At 40.0% G+C, this 22,101-nt stretch overlaps 2 protein-coding genes and 1 long non-coding RNA gene across 9 annotated transcripts in view; 1 reads left to right on the plus strand and 2 right to left on the minus strand.

The window, feature by feature from the left end:
- The window catches only part of LOC146963371 (uncharacterized), an 80,078-nt gene extending 79,742 nt beyond the window's left edge, over window positions 1-336 (minus strand). Inside the window, exon 1 of the long non-coding RNA XR_015034790.1 lies at window positions 193-336. This is a non-coding gene — a long non-coding RNA (uncharacterized LOC146963371). The remainder of the gene's footprint in view (window positions 1-192) is intronic.
- mrps26 (mitochondrial ribosomal protein S26) lies at window positions 163-4,006 on the plus strand. The gene is made up of 4 exons (XM_085768459.1): window positions 163-445; window positions 2,969-3,115; window positions 3,201-3,324; window positions 3,473-4,006. Exons 1-4 carry the CDS (start codon window positions 222-224, stop codon window positions 3,602-3,604), a joined length of 627 nt encoding a protein of 208 aa, XP_085624585.1. The 5' UTR covers window positions 163-221; the 3' UTR covers window positions 3,605-4,006.
- Window positions 4,007-6,433: 2,427 nt separating this feature from the next.
- The window catches only part of loxl3b (lysyl oxidase-like 3b), a 33,318-nt gene continuing 17,650 nt past the window's right edge, over window positions 6,434-22,101 (minus strand). For 2 of the 7 annotated variants that reach the window (XM_085766951.1, XM_085766946.1), the window contains 11 exons: window positions 21,185-21,241; window positions 20,096-20,303; window positions 19,595-19,775; window positions 15,029-15,183; window positions 14,205-14,375; window positions 10,589-10,748; window positions 9,098-9,341; window positions 8,517-8,632; window positions 8,147-8,283; window positions 7,392-7,503; window positions 6,434-7,287 (listed from right to left, as the gene is read on the minus strand). In XM_085766951.1, the coding sequence (XP_085623077.1) occupies window positions 7,214-7,287; window positions 7,392-7,503; window positions 8,147-8,283; window positions 8,517-8,632; window positions 9,098-9,341; window positions 10,589-10,748; window positions 14,205-14,375; window positions 15,029-15,183; window positions 19,595-19,775; window positions 20,096-20,303; window positions 21,185-21,241 (1,615 nt within the window). In that variant the 3' untranslated portion in view covers window positions 6,434-7,213. Of the gene's footprint in view, window positions 7,288-7,391; window positions 7,504-8,146; window positions 8,284-8,516; window positions 8,633-9,097; window positions 9,342-10,588; window positions 10,749-12,159; window positions 12,316-14,204; window positions 14,376-15,028; window positions 15,184-19,594; window positions 19,776-20,095; window positions 20,304-21,184; window positions 21,242-22,101 lie in introns of all 7 variants that reach the window. The other 5 variants (XM_085766952.1, XM_085766950.1, XR_015034701.1 and 2 more) reach the window with 4 other exon arrangements.

Below are 22,101 nucleotides of genomic sequence, written 5' to 3' on the forward strand. Positions count from 1 at the left end.
ACCTACAGATGGCGGTAAAGTCTCACCAACGTCTTCCGTTAATAACAGTTAACTACTTCCTTCGGTCAAAGGAGAACAAAATGGCCGCCGCCAACGGTCGGTAACGGTCCCGTGTCAATGTTAACAGAGTTAAATTGTAATATAACCGCTCCTGTTAAATAAAAATACATTAGATAAATCTGCAGCCGTTACCGTATATCAACGCCGACGACGCCGCCGCCATGTTCCAGGTTATCAGAGGCAGGACCGCCGCGGTGGCCGCCCGGCTCCTCTCTCCCAGGAGCGCCGTGCTGGTGGAGGCTGTCCGCGGCCGAAAGTCCCGGACAGACCCGGTGGCCAAGTCCAAAGAGGGGCGCATCAAAGTGCCGCCTCCCGTCGACCCGGTGGAGATGGTGGTGCTCAGGGAGAGATTCACGGAGTACCAGCTCATCATGAGGGCGCTCCGGTACGTTAAAATAAACAAATAAATAAATAAATATATAAAATAAAATAAAAAACCCGGTTCAGGTTGTCTGCAGGTTTTCTAAAGAGGGCCAAAAACAGTTAGATAAAGTCGTAAAGTTTAATTTCCCCTCTCAACGTTTTCCCCCAAACCAACCAGAGACGTTCTTTGTTTTAACTTGGTCACGTGGGAACGTTTTGCTTTGCTTTTTCCTCTTGATCACATCTGTTTGAGGTTGTTTTGCGTTTATATTATGCAGTAAGCCTGTGAATATTCTCATTTGTCCAGGTCATAGTTATTCTCAAGGAAATTCCTGAGATTTAGGCCTATATGCAGTAATTTTGTGTCTTTGCGAGACACTTTTAACTCTCTGCTTTAGCAGGGGGACAGCTCTCCATTTCGACACCCCGCTGTTCCAAATTCCCCCCCCCCCCCAAGCTGTCCACTGTCCAAGGTGCTGAACCTCGTGACGTTGTTTAAACTCTGTGTTGCGGCTTATCTGTGAAACGTGCGCTGCTCAGGGACTGGGCAGATCTGTCCCACTTGCTTTCTCCCCGACTCCGTTGTTGGAGATCTCCCACACAGTAAAAGAAATACACAAACCCGCATCAAATGAAAGGTTAAGGTCTCAGCTTTAACTAAACATATTTTAATGTCCACACTTTAATTGATTTCCGAGTAAAGTCATAGCCTACTGTGCAATTGTGCCAACCAGCACCGACATGGGGTTGGTGACACCGAGTTAGACCCCCCCTCGAGAGATGAAGTCTGCTTTAACAGCTAGCTTCTCATAATTTTAGCAATGGCCGCACCATAACAAACAGGGCAGTCTATTTCTCCGCGCACAAACCTCGTTCAAAAAGCCACTCATAGCCATAAATAATGCTCGGAACAGCATCATACTTTGTCAACAGTACAAACAGGGTCCCAGCACATACTACGAGGCATCAAACATCTGTTAGCATTGCCTGGTTTCTATTGAAAAGAGACGAAAACACAACTCACCCATTCTCCTCCAGTTATACGTTATGCAGCAACTTCCCGCGTCCAGGCACTGACAAAACACGTCCGAGTCCGACTGCTATCACAAATATTCTGGTGTCAGCGGCCACTGGCAGACAGTGACCACACTTGACCACTTCCCCAGCACATAGACTCACCGGGCAGCTCTCCCTCTTTCACTTTTCCCTCCATTTCCTTCAGATCGTCTTCGGTGAACTCGGTCTCAAACTGATAGGGGCGCCCATCGAAATGAAACCAGTCGCCGTTGTTCTCAAACTGCATAAACTCAGCCATGTTGTCCCTTCTGTTATGTCTGCTGCTTGACATTACTTTACAGGCAGTCTCTTCCGGTAACAAACGTCGTCCTGATCTCGCGTGTCACGTCACGTCACGTCGCGTCTAATCTCGCGCTTGTGTACGTTATTTTCTCCCGCAAATTATCTAAAGTTAGAAATGCCCAATTCCGTTCATTTCCCTGTGAACACTCGATAATAACTTTTATAAACTGATAGGCAAGATACACAGGAACTTAGACTGCATTGCATAGAGTAATATAATCACACATTTTCATCCTTGAGCTGCGGGACGCTAGAGAATAGAGAATAGAGAATACTTCCCTAGCAGGGAAATTCAAGTTAGTCCAGTAGCTCACACAACAGTGACATAAAAAAGATGAACACAAAAAACATTTTAACAAGTGTTATATAAAACTACTACTTAGCACTCCCCTCCCCCTTCCCCTTCAGGCTGCACTTGAAAATAAGAATTTTGTTCTTAATTTGCTTGCCTGGGTAAATAAAGGTTAAATAAATAAATAGAAATACTTCACTCGGTAATCGCTTCCAACCATGGCAGTGACAAGCAGACATCACAGAGGCCTGGGGGGTCCGAGTGGTCATGTGTGGTCACTGCCTGCCAGTGGCCGCTGAAACTGTTTGTGTTCAAGTTTCATGTCAAATTGTAGCTGTATCTCTATAAACGAGAAGTAACACACTTCCAATATCTCTATCCAAAACGACACTTTAAGTGTGGGGGGCAATTTCTTACTTTTGGTACTAAATAACTGATATTTTGGGTTTTTCTTGGATTATTCTGCAGTGTAGATTGAATCTCAAGTAAATAATCCATACATGGGTCCAGGTTAGATCGGATGATTAATAAACGATCAAATAAGAGACTGGAAAATATTGAGAAAATGTCAGTAAACCAAAAGTCAGAAACTTATTGCAGCCTAACTTTAAGCTTTCCATCATTTGACCAGTGTGACTCCAGAATACATTAAATACATTTTTAATATTATACACTATAATTAAAATTATGATACAGTTCTTCCCAGAATAATGCATGATTTATTGTATGGAATATCAATCATATTTGTGACCTTCAGACTACAGGTATCTATTGATTTTACACAGTAGTTTTCACTTTTTTTTTTTTTTTACATCTTGTTATATTTTTTAAATTAATAATCCGTGAGAAGGAAATGACTGAACAGCACTGACCTCTTCCCTCTGTGTTTGTCAGGCTGGAGTTTAAAGAGGAGGTGCTGCGTAAGAAGTACGAGGAGAAGACGGGCTCTCAGGCGGAGGAGAGGGCGAGGCAGGAGGCCGAGGAGCATCGCGCCCTCATGGCCTGGAACGACCAGGAGAACCTCCGCTTGCTCAGAGTCAGGTGCGGAGAAATCATAAGTCCAGACACGGTGACATATGAGTCTTTAACAGTGCAGATCACTCAGTTTCTCCTCTGTATCTTTCAGAACGATGAGGATCCAGAAGGAGGAGGAGGAAGCCCAGCAGAAGAAGTTAGATGCTGCTCTGAAACGCGAACAAGAACAGCAAGAATTCATCAAAGAAAAAGAGAGGGAAATTTTGCAGTTGCAGGTAATATATCTTTCTTTTTCCAACTTTTTTATACTGAAAACTGCAGCAGAAATTGCACATGAAATACTCTGAAAGACGCTGTAATCTACTTTGGTGTTCTTTTGTTGTTGTTGTCTAAAAATTGCCTTGTTTTTCTACTGTATTACAGGAGGAGGCAAAGAACTTCATCACCTTGGAGAACTTGGATCAGCGTATTGAAGAGGCCTTGGACAATCCAAAGAATTACAACTTTGCCATTGACAAAGAAGGCAGAGTTGTTAAACAGACAGTGCTGCAGTGAAACTTTGGGACTTTGAGTCTAATCCACTCTGGAGGTGAATTTTCTTCACACATGAACTTTGAAAACCATTCAGGGTGAGAAAACTGCCACTCCTGTAAACTAAGATGTATTTAAAGATCATTCATCTGCAGAAAACCTGGATAATCTGCAGAAAACCTGAAGCAGTTATTGTTAATGGAGGCATCATGTCATCAGAAAGGTTTGAGAGCTTGGAGTCAGTTCGGCTTTGGACAGAACAAGACCATTTTTCTGTTGTGTGATGATCAGTTTAACCTCGACGACAATTCATGTCTGTTTTATATTCGTATTATTTGAGAGATGTACTGTCACAGCGTGTTCTTCTGACCATTACTGTCTGCTCCTGATATGTAATGTACATAAAGTAAATTAATGTTAATTTGAGTTTCCACTTAAATCTCTTTGAATGATTAAAATAGGGGAATGAGTTAAAATAGCAGACCACCTTTATATTTTGTTTTCACAATATATAGCATAAAACTGGGAGAAAATATATCAAGACAAGATAAATCAACAATCTCACAATATCCTATATGTGCTCTTAAACATTTCATGTTGAAAAGATAATATGTAGGCCTACCTACACAATATACCAGATGATATAATAATGTGTGAGTGTGGAGTCAATGGGCTTTGTGCACAAGTTATGTTTTAATGTATAATTATCTGCCTGAGAAAATAACAGTGGGGAATTAGAAATTCAAAACCAACATTTAAAAAGACTTTGCTTAGGACAAACTCTTTCTCTTGGGTCCTTCCTTCCTGCACGTTAAGCAGCTGTCCACTAGGTGGCGCCATGTGCAGCTCTGTTCACTGTCAGACTGATATTAACCGGCTCTTATGGGTCAACGTGCAGCTGAACCAGTGTAATCCTCCTTTCTCAGGCCAGGTGTGCAGGTTGATGGGATGATGGGGATCAGAGGTGAAGACCTCAGGCGAGCAGCAGCAGCTTTAGTGAGAAGATGTCAGAGATAAACAAGGCTGGTAAACACAGGGGCGACTGGGCTGACATGAAGTGTCAAATACTGGACTTTTACTTTGGAGAAACAAACTTCAACACCTCGTTTGTAGAGATAAAGAGCTTTTTCTCCGATTGAGGTACTTGATTTTCCAATGTCCTCAATGGAGGTTAAGTTAAATTATCATGAGGAAAATAGATAGACTAGTTAAACATAACATTCAGTGAATCTCAAATTGCCTAACTAATCTAAATATTTCCACTACATCCTCATAAATATAATACATGCTAATAGGGTAAGGTGGAGTTGAACTATGATAATAAAATATAATCAAATAATCCTTAAAGCAGAAGTAAGTGATATATTTGTGTTAATATAAGTCTTAAATAGTTATATCTTCCGACAGCAATCACTTACATAGAGTGTTTGGTCTGAAACACGGGTCTCTCAGTCACTCTGCTCTGCTCTGAGCCGAAGAGAAAACATTTATCGTATCCTACAGTTTTTATCCAATGAGGAGAGAGAACGGCATGAAGGGCTGTGTGTGCAGCCAAGGAACGCCGTGAATGTGGTGACGTAGGGACGAGGACTGTTGTGGTGCGTTCAAGGAAACTCGTATTTTTCCGACCGTGAAGTGGTACCAGTTCGATCTGGTACGAGTTCACCGGTCGGAAGTTACGAGTGGCCGTTATAGTGACTTTCACCGGTAAAACAGGTCGGAAAAACACGAGTGGGTTGCCTGAAACGCTACAAAGTCGTAAATTGTGACTTGAAGCTGTAATTTACGATTTCAAAAGCCTGCCTGGAACGCAGCATTAGCGAAAACGACCGGACCACTTACTTCTGCTTTAAATCATTAAATCAAGTTTTAGATTCTACAATGTGACAATATTCTACATTTTTCTTTTTTATATTGATGTTAACTGAATATTTTTGGAGGTTTTGATTTGAAAAACAACTTTTTGAGGCTTTAGCAAAATAAAATAAGTGAGTAACTGATTGTTATTTACAATTATTGATCGGAGGGTAGAGCTTTATTAAAACCAGTGCATACTTGTACTGTATGTGTTATTCCCTGCAACCGACCATGCTGAGATGTTGAGTTGACTAACTTGTTGTAATGCTGTGCACACGGTTAATGTGATTGCTGATTGAGGTTAATGAGATTTTTCAACCGAGGCAGTGAAGACTGAGATTAGGTCAGGATTAGGATTGAGATGAACTCTCGGATCAGCAGCAGATGAGTCGGTGTCGTGGTCTGTACATCCACATTTCAGCATTCCTACATTTCCCACAGCACCAATGAATATAAAATGCAGAAGAGCTCGGCAGGAATTTATTCTATTCATAATATATTAGTGAAGTGTATTTTCCACCTTAGCCTCATTTCCAGTTGTTCAGGTGAACAGAAAATCATTTTTATAGCTTCATAAACACTAGAGAACTTGAGACCTTGAGATTTTTCCATCCTGCTCATTAATCATAATTTAGGTTGGTTCAAACATCTGCTCTGAGAGTTGATAAAGCAAATAAAGGCCTTAATAATAATGATTGTTATTATAATGATGATATTTTTGGACTTCATTTTTCTACTTCTGTTAATGCTTTTGACTGGTGGTTCCTGAGGGTCCAGAGTGGGGAGAAGGGAGAATTACATTATAATAATTTTATTTTTGCCATAGAAAGCTATGCACATTTTTTTTTAAAGACTTTCCTCTAATCTTTAGTTTTTCTTGTAGAGGTTTCAGATGCTTTAGCCCTTAAAAAATGTGACCCAACACAGTGAAGCACTTCTAATCAAATAAGTCTCTTGAAAACACAACGATTAGAATAATTCCTCTCCTTTTATTTGGTGCAGCGGGTGTGATTACATCAGCATACAAACAGCAAATCTTCAGGGTAATTGCAGTTTTTTCAGTCCCAATAACTTCTATAAAAGACTATAAAAAATAGATACAGACTAAAGCTACAGGTGGCTTAAAACTGGCTCCAAAGCAAACTGACAATAATCCCAGTGAACGAGTTTTTTTTTTTCTTGAGCACCTTGATTTTGGTAATAAATACATTCATAAACATGTTGTAACTGCAGAGGCAAAACGTGCTCATTTACATTTTAACCTACATGCGCTAACGCTCCAGTCCAAAGTGAATCATCCAGGTGTAAAGAGTTTTTTTTGTTTTAACAGAGCTGCATCTGTTTCTGTTCAGGCCTCAGAGTTTTAAAAGTCGCTCCAAGTAAAATAAATCTGGTTATTAAAAAAATATTATCACACCTCGTTCGTAACTTGGAACAAAAAGACATTCAATACAAAGCTGCACACAGAGACTGTACAACCGACTTTATAAAATCCTATTTTATGATAAAAAATAAAGCATTAGCTCACATTAGACTGAGACAGGAAACTCCATTAGCACTTGAATATTCAAGTATAATAACTCAGACATACAAAAACATTCACCAGAGGAAAACACTGTTGGCTTCTTCCATGATTACAGATAATCTCAGACATGTGGGGTGGGGGTCCGAAGGGATTGTTGTGTCTTTTTCTTTTGAGCTACAGTGAGATGTGTTTTTTATTTATTAACCCCTCCCACTTTTGTTTCTCATACTGTCACAAAGCAGCTGATTAATTTAGGAGATCTGGTTGTTCAGCTGTCCGGGGTATTTCTCAAACCTCCTCTCTGCCTCCTCACTGAACGCATCACCTGTGCAGGATGAAAAGAGAAGTGAGTCAATCAATCAATCAAAACATGCAACACTTTACATAAAGAGACAGAATCCGTCAGTGTCGGTGTTTGTGACTTCTTACCAACGTGGCAGTTGTGGAACCAGATTCGATGTCCATCGTATTTACAGTTACATTTCATTGCGTTGTTGGTGAAGTCGCTCTCTGCCACTTCGTGATTGGGATTGATGACAATCTGAGCATGTGGGAAACATAAAAAACAAACTATTTTATAGCAAATAAAACAATTAAGCTATGACAGAACATGACATTTGTATAAATGACAGCTGTGTTAATAGTGAGTACAATAAGATCAGATTTTCTTGTGGAAATTAGTTACTGAATACTACATGTTGTTGTAGAGCATTAAAACCCTCATTAACTACTGTGAAGCAGCAGCTAATTTACATGGTGAGAAAGTAAATATACAAAATGATATAGTCACTTTATGATGCATCGATACTGTATGAGAACACATTGTAGAATCACTGCACAGTCAATAAAACAGTGATGTTTGGTCAAATCTAAACAATAAAATCCAAACAACACCAGCTGAAACTGATTGTGATCAAACAAAGATGGACAATACACATTTATAACAATATTCTTTTGCTACATAATACTTAGTCAACATTTTATGAATGGAAAAAGACAATATTTCTGGTTCTGCTGCATTGATGTGGATTAAAAGTCATTTGTCTGATGCTGCTGTGCAAAGTTTTGACAAACAGAGTGTATAAGTACTTTTTGAATGCAGTTTGTGTGCTGATGTGTTTCGAACACTCTGGACCTGGCTGGTCTCTTTTTGTCCTGTGGTTTGCACCGTTGACCCTGCTCACCTGCATGATGTAGTTTCCAGGTTTGACATCTGTGATGTCGATCCACTGGCAGTCGATGTCGTGGCGGTACAAATCCCAGCAGCCCACGGTGATGCCCTGATCACCAAAGTTGGCGCACTCGTACCTCTTAGAAACACCTGAGTGTCACAAAGAAAGAGATTTGGTGAGTTCATAGAGATTTTATCTGATTATTTTTCACAAATATCCTCATTGGATAAAGTCTTTCTGAGCCTGAACAGCTGGTTTATTCTGCTCAGGACAACATTTTCATTAGGCAAAATAAAAATTCAGGAAGAAAACACATCATAAAAAATGAAAAAATATAATATCATACTACATTCTGATCCCTAACATGAAGCATGAGACTCACCCTCCTGACAGTCTGAGTCCTCCAGGCAGAAACTGGCTTTGTGTCCCTCGGCCACTTTGGTGCCGTTGGAGTTGAGCAGGTCGTAGTGGGTGAAGATGTTCATGCTGTGGTAGTGGCTGTAAAATACAGAGAGAAGTGTCAATATGGGCAATATATAAAGTATATTCTAAAATTTTTATAATCCATCATTTGGAAATAAAGTTGAAGTTGCTTTTAGAGAATTACTGAGCAAAATCTATTTACAATAATTATATTTTTATCATGACCCAAGAGATGTTAAGATTTTTGATTTGAGAAGTTTGATGAGACTTGATTGAGAAAAAAATATGTGATCAGATAAGTATATTTTGTCATACAATTATATGAAAATAATCAATACATGAAGATGATACAGAAAGGGACAGATGTTATGCAGATGTTTGCATCATTGCATCATTTTAAAGATGCTGAATAAGTGTGACTTAAACTTTACTTTTTGTTTTCTTTCTATTGGGTGAAAGACATTTAATTAAAACTCAGGTTTAACTTTCAGTCATTTTTCCAACATTAAAAATTTGACCATGTTTAGATCTCATCGTTACCCGTGGCAGGCGTGCCAGATCCACGAGTGGCGCCCGGCCTTGGGCTTGAAGTCGGCCCGGCCGATGTTGTGGATCTGGGAGGAGAAGCGCAGCAGCCGGCGGTGTCCGTACGGCCAGTTGGCCTTGGCTGCAGACTTGGACAGACAGTCTTCTTCAGCGGCGCAGTAGAGCATGTGCAGAGGACGATCCTCGATGTAAACCGTCTGCTGCACCAGAGAAGCGTTCAGGACGAGGTCAGAGGCCGCTGGATGGAGAGGGAGGGAAAGGATCAGACTGAGATACGTGTTCCAAGTGACTTCAACATGTTTCTCCAAATGGATCAAAATAACTTTACAAGATGGGAAACATATTTCATTCATAACCCTAACCCTGGATTTATAGCCTCCTGATCAGAGTGGTTATTTCTTTATCCAACAAAGTGATACATCGACACGTCTTTTGGACATTTTAGAGGAATTTAAATGAACTTTTTTCATCTTATGTCAAGTCAAATTAAACTTATTCACATCACAATATTGCATAAAATGTCTTGATGGGTTTGACAGACCCACATTAAAAGACTTCCTCCCATCACAGCTTGAGATTCCTACAAAAACGTTTGCATAAAAATGTCCCAGATAAGAAAAACAGAGGAGGAAGAATCAGAGAGGAAAGTCACTGCTCCTTGGAAAGTTGAATACATTTCTTCTTCCACTCCCCCTTATCCTCTTTTTTCTTCTTTATCAAACAAACCACACCCATCAACGGTAACACACACAATCACATGTGCAGCTAATATTTGGTCTAAATATTAAAGGGATAGTTCAACATTTTGGCAAATTGGCCCATTGCCATAATCGCTATAGTCATAGCAGTAGGTTCGTTACCTTTAATTGTCGTGCAACCTATTTTTAGAACGGTGGAGCAGAGCCGTGAGCTGCTCAGAGCTACGCTACGGAGGCTAAAGGAATTTCTTGGTTTACGAGACAGAGTTGTTTTAGAGGTAAATTCATGCAAAACCGCTGATGCGTGTTGCATTCAGGGGCAGTTTTTCAGCAGTTTATCTCATAGCGTGGTGAATGTACAGGTCACAACTTGTCCACGAAAGCGTTTTGGAGTTGTTGGATTGTGTATTTGATGAGTTTGATGAGGGAAACCAAGAAATCCCATTATCCCCCATAGCATAGCTCTGAGCAGCTCGCCGCTCCGCTCCGCCGTTCTAAAAATAGCTTGCACCGACAATTAATGGTAACGAACCTACTGCTAAGACTATAGGGATTATGGCAATGGGCCAATTTGCCAAAATGTTGAACTATCCCTTTAATGTTGTGGTCTGTTCCCGTCTCCTAATGTTGTTGTTGTCCTGTTTGGGTCGTTATAAAAGCACAGTGCTGCCATTTGTTGTTTATAAAACTGATGTTAAACATGTTGTTTTCTCTTTTTCCTGTGGTTAAAAGAATATTTTTTATCAGGTTAATTAGATGAAACTTGTTGTTGTTGTCGTCCACTCACTCTCAGAGCAGATGACTCCTGCTGCAAACTTCGCTGCAGCTTTCTGGCAGTTGACAGTTTTGTGATGTTGGCACTGACTCAGCGACATCTCGCTCCCCGTGCACTTGACGCCACTCATCACCATCCCTGTCACATTGCTGCTGTCCCAGTACCAGGTTTCCTTAGAGCCGGTCGAGAGGACAACAACACAACAAACAAAAAAAAACGTGCAGACAAACACAAACAGGACATCGATCAGAAAATGAGAGATCACAATCAGAGCTGCAGAAAGTTCAGAGAGATGAAGCTGCTCTGAAAAACAGATGTTCATGACTAATTTTTGGCTGCTTGTTGTTTAAACGGCGATGTGATCACTGCAGGACTTTAACTTTGAGTGATTCAGTGATCATACTAGTCTCTGAGAGAGAGGCCTCAGCTTAAACATAATGACAGACTTTCTCTAAATATATCAGCTTAACCACAAACCACTGTGTTTCTACATACAAGACATTTATATCAAGTTACTTTGTTCTGAAAACCGAAACTTTTGTATCCTGTTCCCTCCAAATCCCGTTTCCAATATCCTCTTTATAAAACTCTGTGTCTTTAAATAGTGTTTAGAAATGAGGATCATCATTATATCCTCAAACATGAACATTTTCCTCACTAATAACTGTAATTTTGTACGTTCATTTGTATTTCAGTCAATGATTTATGGCATTTACACAATAAATAACACAGTCTGTCTAACCCTGTTCTGTGGGTTTTGTCTCTGTCCCTTGTTAACAATGAGCTTTTCTTACATTATGTGAATATAGCACTAAAACTTTATATCTTTCAGTGATGTTTAAAGACAAATTTGTTTAGTTTACTGCTTTGAAACTCACCACAATTAACAGCAGACTTTCAGAAACAATAGCAAACGAGTATTGAAGTGCAATCAGAAAAAGCATCTTTCTAATATAACTAGATTTTCATGACAAGTGTTTGTGTTTCTATTTTGTCAGAATCAGAACTTATTTCAAACTGCATTAACAAAATCTTCAAAATAATTTCAAGCACAAGTTTCATCCTGTTTTGTTTATGTTAGAAAAGTTTATAGGCTAGGTTTATCTGGAAATGTCCACTTAATTCCCATTGTTCACATTTATAACTTTTTATATCTTCAGTTCTCTGAAAATCTATTGTATTGGTTTTTAAATGCTGTCATATTAATTAACCAGCTAATTTGAAGGAGGTTTCACAGCAATGTAGCTACATACAAAGACACTCTGATCAGCCTCTGTTTGCCCAGTCTCAACATAAGAGTTCAATTCCTTTAACCAGGATTATTTATATTTCTGTATTAAATCCATGACATCTTCTGTTTACCGTAAATCTACCCCATTTCTTAATTAAAATCCAGTTTCTCCTTCATCTAATAATGAGATGTTGCCATGTGACTTTTCCTTTCATTTAAGTCTCTGTGTTTTTTTGTGTGTGTGTGCACTACTGTTTTGTCTTATATGAATCATCTGAGGAGTTTTAACCATAAATAAACAGTGAATTTGTTCCACATGTCACTGTGGAACAAATCTCTTCATTAAACTTACAGTGATGGCATGCATGGAGTAGCCGAGCCCTAGCTGCCTGCAAGCCACCATGGCCTCCTTTGTGGTCCAGCCAGTGCTGCACACTGTGCCCCACTTGGAGCCAACCTGAACCTCCACCCGGCCCTCATAATTGCTCCGGCCGCCCACTATCCGGATCTGCAGAGAGGTCCTGCAGGGAGTCAGTGAGGGGACACACTTCCTGTCCTGTCTCTCAACTGGCTGGGCTACAAATCTGATCTTTGGTTGGAAAAAGTTGTCGTCGAAGCAGCAGCGGCGGTTTGGTTAGACGGGGGAAAACGTGATCATGGCTTCCACATGAGGTCACCGCTCGGCTCCGGTGGTTTAGAGTTTGATTAGAAACTTCATGTGTGGCTGCTCTGCCCAACATGGAACAAACCAAATCACTGCCAACTGGGTCTTCAGTGGAGGAACAGAAGCATCTACTCCATATGGAAATAATTATATACTGTCATACGATAGTGCATGTTCAAATATATTCCAAAATATAACCACACCACGAGTTTAATACTACTGCTATGTTAAAGGAAAATATCTAAATGTAAAGTAAACATTAGTATGAACTGCACATAGTAACAAATATGTGACAGATGATTGAAGATGGAATATATTTGAACATTGTTTACACAGAAATTACACACAGTGGCCACTTTATAAAGGTGCACATACGCAGCTGCAGGTTGAAGGTGAGGTAAAATAACTTTATACGTATATAAAATCCACTCATGAAACACTAAAGCAGCAGCTTGTTGTTTGATAGTCAAAACACAAAGAAACTCATTATCATTTTCAGCAACACTTTATAATTACTTCACACTGTTAAGCATTAGTTAAATGTTTAACACTAATTATGAACACAGTGAGAGTGTTAGTGTAACAAGTTGTAAAACCTGGTTAAATCATGAATTTCAGTATGAATAAGTGTTTATAAAACATCTATTAACACACCTACTGATCATGAGTACATGTCTAAATCATATGTATGCATAAGTGCAACATAAACGTTCATCTAAATAGCTGATTAATTATTTACTGACACTTTATAAATGATCCTATGAACCACTGACATCATTAGAAATGCTGAATACATTGTTTATCAAGAATAAAAATATCTCAGTTCAGTTAAATTACATGCTACTTAGTATCAGTGCAGGAGGAATACTAATACTAATACTAATAATGATAAGTTAAGTCATTATAAATAATGCTTAACTAATGCTTAAAGCAGAAGTAAGTGGTCCGGTCGTTTTCGCTAATGCTGCGTTCCAGGCAGGCTTTTGAAATCGTAAATTACAGCTTCAAGTCACAACTTACGACTTTGTAGCGTTCCAGGCAACCCACTCGTGTTTTTCCGACCTGTTTTACCTGTGAAAGTCACTATAACGGCCACTCGTAACTTCCGACCGGTGAACTCGTACCAGATCGAACTGGTACCACTTCACGGTCGGAAAAATACGAGTTTCCTTGAACGCACCATAACAGTCCTCGTCCCTACGTCGCCACATTCACGGCGTCCCTTGGCTGCACACACAGCCCTGCATGCCGTTCTCTCTCCTCATTGGATAAAAACTGTAGGATACGATAAATGTTTTCTCCTCGGCTCAGAGCAGAGCAGAGGGACTGAGAGACCCGTGTTTCAGACCAAACACTCTATGTAAGTGATTGCTGTCGGAAGATATAACTATTTAAGACTTATATTAACACAAATATATCACTTACTTCTGCTTTAACAGAGTGTAGTTATTATAAACGGTTACCTTATTGGTTTCTTATTATTTTCTATATCTAAAGTTGTTTATTCTAAAGGATCAACTTGTATAATTATTGTAATCACTTGGAGTCAATTAAAACTTCCTCTAATGAAACAAATGAGAAGGGTAATTTCCCTTTTTGGCTTTAAAGCAAAGTAAAATATTAATAGTGCACACAAGCGGCCACTGTGTGAGTGTGAATGACAGTATATCATATTTACATATGTCAGGTTTCCCAGAGTGCATCCTGCATCCCTGGTCATGTTAATAACCTACTTGCAGACCCTGGTTAGCGTAGCCCAGGCCCAGCTGCCTGCAGGCCACCATGGCCTCCGAGGTGCTCCAGCTCTCTCCGCAGACCAGACCCCAGCGCTCCGTCCCGTTGGAGTCCAGACCCAGGACCTCCACGCGGCCCTCGTAACGAGTCCGTCCCCCTGTGAGTCGGATCTGTGCGGGGCCGAGGAGTTAGGAGCCACAGAGCAGAGCATAGATACACAAGGGCCAAACCAACCGGATAAAAACTCCATCTTCTTAAATCTTACAGGCTAATATATAGGCATATAGCTTAAGATATAAAAGTTTAGTTTAAACATCTGCGACTTGATTGATTTGATCAACAGGTCTGTTTTCTGGAGTTTTTATCCTGTTCAGCCCTGTGAGTGTATTTACACTACAGGAAACATTGATGAGTATCATCTGGTTTAATACAAACTGTACAACCAGACGTACTCTGTTAAAAGTGGAGTCACTGTTGTCTGAGAAATATATGTGCAAAATTTAGATTTTCTGGCCAATAAATGATGAAATAAATCAAAATTTTAACTAACGTCACAGTTTTTCACGACAACAGTGAGTTAATGTTACTTCAGTGAGTGAAAATATGAGTATAAGCTCTAAATCTCAAGTTAGGACAAACACAGTTAGATCAATAAAGAGCTAAACTACATTTATCAAAGCAGAGGGAAGCAAAATTTAACTTTCTCAAAGTAATCTACATCACTTCAAACGCAATAAACTGTATAAGCACAAGTCAAACAGCTTCCTGACATCTGAACATCACAGTGTTGGGTGTTAAAACATTAAGGAGGTTCAGCTCTGACCGAGTTCTCCAGGCCCATGTAGGGGATGTTGCAGCGCACGCCGGCGTCCTCGCTGTGCTGACAGTCCTCGTACGTGATGTTTTTAGCGGGGCAGTTCCAGATGGATTTCTCCAGACCGAGACACTTCACCTCATTCATGTAGATCGGACCCATTCCTGGACAGACAGGATTAAAAACACACATGCAACAGGAGATACAGGTTAGACAGAGCACCCACAACTCATCAGTGTTTATTTGTATTTTCCATCTGACAGAATATAATGAGCCAAAACCATTTAGGAAACACAGATGACTCTTCATGGATGCTCCTCTTGTTATTGGGTCAAATTTGACCTATTTACAGATGTTTTTATGTCAGAAATCTGGTTTTCTTTGTCATATTATTGTCTGAAAATAACACGGATGGCTCCTCACCACACAGTTTTTGCAAATGTAATTAATTATCACAGTATTTTCAATGAATTTTGGGAGTTTAATTCAGATTTATAGCATGTGGCCTTCACTTCACTACCACTGTAGGTCTTACTATTGCTATTACTACTACTCTTTTTTTATGTGAATGAGCTCTATTGACCACAAAAGTACAAAATAATGTTTTTAAAGCTCTGGTAATGAGTTCTAGTGCAGTGGACTGCAAATGCTGCGTATACTGTATGTGTTTTACATTGTTTTATAAAGAATCAAACAGATCAGGTCCATTGGAGGACAAACATTTAATGGTCAACAGGGGGCAAAATGAAGGTCAAATCAGGCGGCAATGAAGCACACTGTAAAAAAGTTTTAATGAGCTACAGGATATCTGAGGAGTTTCAACCACTGCAGCTTTTAATGAGCCTGGACCCGTTTAATAAGGAGCTTAGATCAGATTAGAGCAAATCCAGGTCAGTTCACGTTCTGTTTTTTTGACCCTTTTGGATCAAAACTCAACGTTTCGAGAACCAGACTGTTCGAGAAACCCTGGGCCAAGAAAAACAAACATGTGAAGGGGAAACAGGAAACAGTACAGGACATAAGTTGTTCTGTCATGTTGCTCTTAATTCCAGTTATATACTGACGTTACTGGAACCAGAAAACAAACAGAAACACTTTCCACGGAGCTGCAGCAGAAGGATAATACAACAGAGCTGGATGCAGATGGATCCCTCTTTAGATACAAAACCAGACTTGAGGTTGATATGAAATCATCACAACATCCAGAAACTGAGAACACACACGCACGGACACACACACACGGGAACTCTTCAAACCGACACTCAAGCTCCATCCATGTTTGCTGAGGATGCATGCTCTCTGTCAGCGACACGCAGCTTTACATCCACTCTGTAAACTCTCACTCTGCTGCTGCAGGTCATATAGCACCATGAAGTGACTTTTTTATGTAATCTGTCTTTCTTTTTTTATGAAAGAAATTCCTTCAGTGACTTAATTCGTTTCCGACTTCACCGACGTTCAGGAATGTTTCCTGGACCGACCGAGCCAGGTGGCGGTCGGAGCCGCTTTGCTGCTGCTCAAAGAGATTTAGTGATGACTCTGTCTCTCTTTCCAACCAGCTTCCTCCTCTGTGGTGGTGGAAATCATAATGTACACACACACACACACACACACACACACACACACACACACATACACATATACACACACAGCCCCACCCAGCTGCCCTTCAAAAGACGGCTTGTTTCTGCACCGGTGGACAGGTAATCCAAACACCACACACACACACCTCCATGTTCTTGAAGGCAACGCTAATGAGGAGCACAAACACAACGACACAGTCTTTTATAATAAATATAATTTTGCTTGGACAGAGAATAATAATTTAAAAGCTATGAGACATCCTTTCAGGCAGACTTGTCTTATGTGTCACTCACTGTGCAGGTGGACTCATCTTCTCATCTTTTCTATTTCATTTATTTCTCAAAACATCAAACTAGTCACAATAAAAAAAAAAACGGATTTACCTTGTGTTTGTTTGGGTTTAAAGAAGAACAGAGAGGTAATGATGTAAACTCTCATTAAGACTAGACTTGCAGTATTATCCATTATCTGTTGTGGCGAATCTCCATCTGATTACAGATTGCAATTCAAAACAATTATATCATAATCCTTAACCAATGATTACTTTTATTTATCTGCACTTGTGAATGAAGAATGAATGAATGAATGAATATTTATTTCGGTGTCATGCCACCATTGTGGTCCATCCCATATCCCAAAACTAGACAGTCCTTCCTGTGCGAGACAAATAGATAATTTAAGATTACTTTCAGTACTCATCTGTATATCGCTCTTTGTCTCATTGCCCAGGCCCTTTCAAGAAATAAAGAAAATGCAAATATTTTGAACTGAAAAAGATGTTCTAGCTTCTCAACATCGTCTAACCACACAAATTTGTTATTTGGATAGTTTTTACGATGTCATAGAAAGCACAATATAACACAAAATTAATTTCATTCTCCACTTCTTGGATGTGAAGTACAAATTCTATTGTCTTCTGCTGTGCCAACATATCTGCCTGTCTCAATATGAAGACCAAGAATACCAGCTCTAAATTGATTGATTGATTGATAGTTATATTTTTACTTCTTAGGGCATTTATTGCTTCATATGTGATAGAGGTCGACTCATTTATCTGTACTGATGGGACTCTCAAGATCTTCAGGGTGACACTATGTGTACCTGAGATAGTTTATGGCTCCACATTAATTAACACTTACCTACCAAAGTAAATACTAAATAAAACTGAATCTGATATCGCAGTGCAAGGAAGCAGATGTGCAATGATGTGTCCTTGCCCAGTGGATGGATTTGAATAAATCTCCTCCAAATGCTGCGTCTTAGACCCGATGTTTGATGACTCTGTTTTCACACCTGATCAAACCAACGGGGCTGGAAACGAACCAGAGTCCAGTTAAACCGTGATTTAAAAAGTGCAGGTGTGAAAACAGCCTCAAAGTGTGGCCTGGCTTCAGAGCTACTAAAATAAGATCAGCGACCGCCTTTACAAACAGCTGTCTGAGATTTAATACGGGTTCAATGAATCCACAAGGAGACGTGCTCTTTCTCACTCACACGCACGCACACACACACTGCTTCATTCAGCTTCAGGTTTCCATCCTGGTCTTTTCGTTTCTGAGCGGCCTTTGACCAGCAGGAATGAACATTTGGAAAATTACTCAGAATATGCAGCAGCTTCTTTCATGAATTATTACAGTTGTAATAAACGTTTTTCTTGAATAGTTCGGCAAAGAGTCTCACAGTTACAACCACTGAAACTGATTTGCCAAGCCTCTCGTGTGTAGGTGGATCAGACATGAGCTGGACTCGAGTAAGTGGCTCATTTTCACATGAAATGATCCATGAAGCAGCTGCAGCCACACAGATGGTTTTCTGTTCTACGTAGAAAATACCTTCACACACTATAAAGAATCAGAAATATTCACAATAAAGAGGATTTAATGAATAGAGAACTGTATAAATGTCAAGACTGATGCACTAAGATTTGCTTATTAGTGTAGTAACATGAATATATTTACATACTGTGGTGGGTTTTATGTTATATTTCCAAAAAGTTACACTGTTTCTTTTCTTTCTTCATTCCCTGCATTCCTTTGCTTATTAAAATAACCTCTAAATGAGGAACCCCTGCAGGAATGTGGAGCTGCAGATCAGCAGGTTATCTGCTCTGTGAGGTGAAGAGATGACCTGAGAGATAAGAGCAGTGACAGCTGACGACTGACGTCCTCCCTGAAGACAGTTATAAAGACGTCCGGCCCCAGGGGACGGGTGGACGGAGCAGTGAAGTCTGTTTGGAGCTTTTACTTTGAAAAGCTGCAGAACCACTGATGTTAGTTTAGTTAAACTGAACCTTTAAAGCAGCCAAATCACACCTGGATTTAAAGGGATAGTTCAACATTTTGGCAAATTGGTCCATTGCCATAATCCCTATAGTCTTAGGAGGTTTGTTACCTTTAATTGTCGGTGCAACCCATTTTTAGAACGCTCTGGTGGACAAGTTGTGACCTGCACATTCACCACGCTATGAGATAATAACAGAACGTTACGAGACAGAGTTGTTTTAGAGGTAAATGCAGAGACTGCTTGAAAAGCAGTGGTTTTGCATGAATTTACCTCTAAAACAACTCTGTCTCGTAACGTTGCATTATTATCTCATAGCGTGGTGAATGTGCAGGTCACAACTTGTCCACCAGAGCGTTTTGGAGTTGTTGGATTGTGTATTTGATGAGTTTGATGAGGGAAACCAAGAAATCCCATTAGCCTCCGTAGCGTAGCTCTGAGCAGCTCACGGCTCTGCTCCGCTATTCTAAAAACAGCTTGCACCGACAATTAAAGGTAACAAACCTACTCCAAAGACTATAGGGTCTAATGGCAATGGGCCAATTAGCCAAAATGTTTAACTATCCCTTTAACATCCCACTGCTTTTGGTTTCATCTCAAACAGTGGGTCGACTATACTTCCTGTCTGCAAGTGGACTCGCAAAGATTATGAACCCAAAATCAAAATGCACATTGCTGACAAATGGCCGGTTTCATTGACAACTTTCTGACCTTGACCCATGCGGGCGCCGGTGAGAGCCTCCTTGGCGCTGCCGAAGCCGAGCTCCCTGCAGACGACGCTGGCCGACTGCAGGTTCCAGCGGTCGTCGCACACCGTGCCCCACTCGTTGTCCTTCAACACCTCCACCCGGCCCTCGCCCAGTCTGGCTCCTCCCTTCAGCCTCACGTTTCTCTGGACGAGAAGCACACAGTGAAATTATATTTTAATCGACATGTAGACATGCTAGAACTACCGGCTAATGGGGTTTAATCACAAGAAATGTATTGCCCTTAACGTAAACTGCTTGCTTCTTAAAAACAACAAACATTCATATAGTTGTCCTGTTATAAAAACACAAATTAGACACCAAAATATCATTAAAAGTCCAGTTTTAACCTTTTTTCCTGCAGCTTTCAGTCACATGTCACTGTCTATCATGTGACTTAAGCTACACTGAGATGACTTTATGTAAATTTTTATCTCCATGTCTCCAAAAAAACCCCCGACTTTACCGAGGTCTTAGGTTTCTTCTTCATGCCGGTGTTGTGCATGAACAGGGGGCCGGGCATGCAGCTGACCACGGCCGGCATGCCGCCCTCACAGGTGGATGTGGCGTTTGGTTTGTTGAACTCCAGGGGGCAGGCGGCCAGGTGCACCTCCGTCCCCGTGCAGGCCACCGAGTGGATGTGGAAGTGGTTCTTCTGACGCTCCAGGTACAACCTGCAGGAAGCAGAGATGCCGGCTGTGGTGACTCAGACACCAAATGTGTGAATGACTTGGTTTTGTTTACAGTGTAGTGGAAATTAAGGATCTGACAGAAGTTTTTTTTTTTTTTTTAATGAATGATCATACGAAAGAAAAAACTGGGCACATTACACATTTAAGTGTGTTTTTTTCAATTCAGTGTAACTCTGACAGTAAATAATAATAGCCTACTAAAAAAAACAAAAAAAAAAAACAGTTGGACTAAAGGAGTCGTGCCACTGTTTTATCCTGGAGACTGAGGGCATAGGTTTGCATATGGATGTTAGAGACATGTCCTCGGAAGTTTCCTTTTATTTTAATCTTTGATCTGTAAATTTTATAGTTTTTATTTAAATGTAAATGCAGATGATATAGAACAAATAAAATGCGGTCGACAGCATTAAAAAGCTGTTAGAAAGGGATGTGTCCAAGCCAAACGTTCACCCTTGCTAAGTTATGCTAAGCTAAGTTCATATTTCCTGTAGCTACAGACACTATTGGCAGAGGAGACAATAGAAATGTAACTAAAAATGTTGGTTTAACACCATTATTCAACTGAATTCAATATTTTTGCTCAATTTAGTTTCATGCTTTTAATTTGAAAATCTCTCAAACCGGAGAGGAAGAATGTCGCTAACAAAATGAGCTTTTCACACTCCTAACATTTGTTTTTCTCATCCTGACTTCATCAGTTTGTCAAGTGTCAGTTGTGTGTGTGTGTGTGTGTGTGTGTGTGTGTGTGTGTGTGTGTGTGAGGTCTGTGAACGCAGCATGTGTGTGGGTCTCTCTCTTCAGATGCATTGTTCCACACCACCACCACCCAACTTTACCCACTGAGCTGTTTATCCTCAGATTACCTTTTGCCAGGGCTGCTCTGTTTAGACTTAGAGTTAGCTTTAGCTTTGGGTGTCTGCCTGCAAAGTAAACACGGGGTTAGAGGCTGTGACACAGTTTAGGTGACGACACGGTGAAAAAAAAATCAAAGCAGCACAAGACGGTGACACATGGTGCAACAGTGATGTTAAAGACATACAGAGTTATATGATCCAGAAGGACGTGGCACCTTCAACATGATGGTTAAATACACTGTGCTTCATACAAATATGTTGAAAGTGACACGTCCTTCAGGTAAAAACACACACATGTGACAGAATTACATCAATTAATTAAAACTTTGACATTCATTAGATCTTTAAATGCATTTTTAAACAGCACAGACTCACATACAGAGGATGGCCAAAAGTATATACACACATAGTTGTTACATAGAGAAATATTAAAGCTACAGCAAACATTTATATATTTGGCAGCTCCTGTGTGCATGAGATATAATTAATAAAACATGTTTTATGTAATGTAATCTGCATTTAAACCTGTAAGTGAACGTCAGGGTGTCCATATACCTTTGGCCATGTAGTGTATGTATGACATGTATCATTCAGTATGATCATTAACATGTTAGTAGAGGAGAAGTTTTTCTATATTGTGCCAATGTGAACCTCCAGTTACCACATTGTCTCTGTTTGGTGTATGACGCTGCTTTTTGACAGGATGGGATGTAAATAAACCACAGAGGTAAGTGTAACAGTAACAGTTATGTTACACTGTACAGTCTGTGTGGGTGAGTTCTTCAGACATTGTCAGTGTGAGGCCGGAATAGGAGCTGAAGTTTCATCCTGTGACAAAACTTCAAACATTTTGTTATTCAAATCAATTAGAAACTGTTAATTATTATTATATTGTTTTAATATGTTAGAAGCATAAAGTCAATATG

The sequence above is a fragment of the Trachurus japonicus genome, chromosome 22 (assembly GCF_045865225.1).
Source record: "Trachurus japonicus isolate A0001 chromosome 22, Traja_1.0".
In the NCBI taxonomy this organism is placed as follows: domain Eukaryota; kingdom Metazoa; phylum Chordata; class Actinopteri; order Carangiformes; family Carangidae; genus Trachurus; species Trachurus japonicus.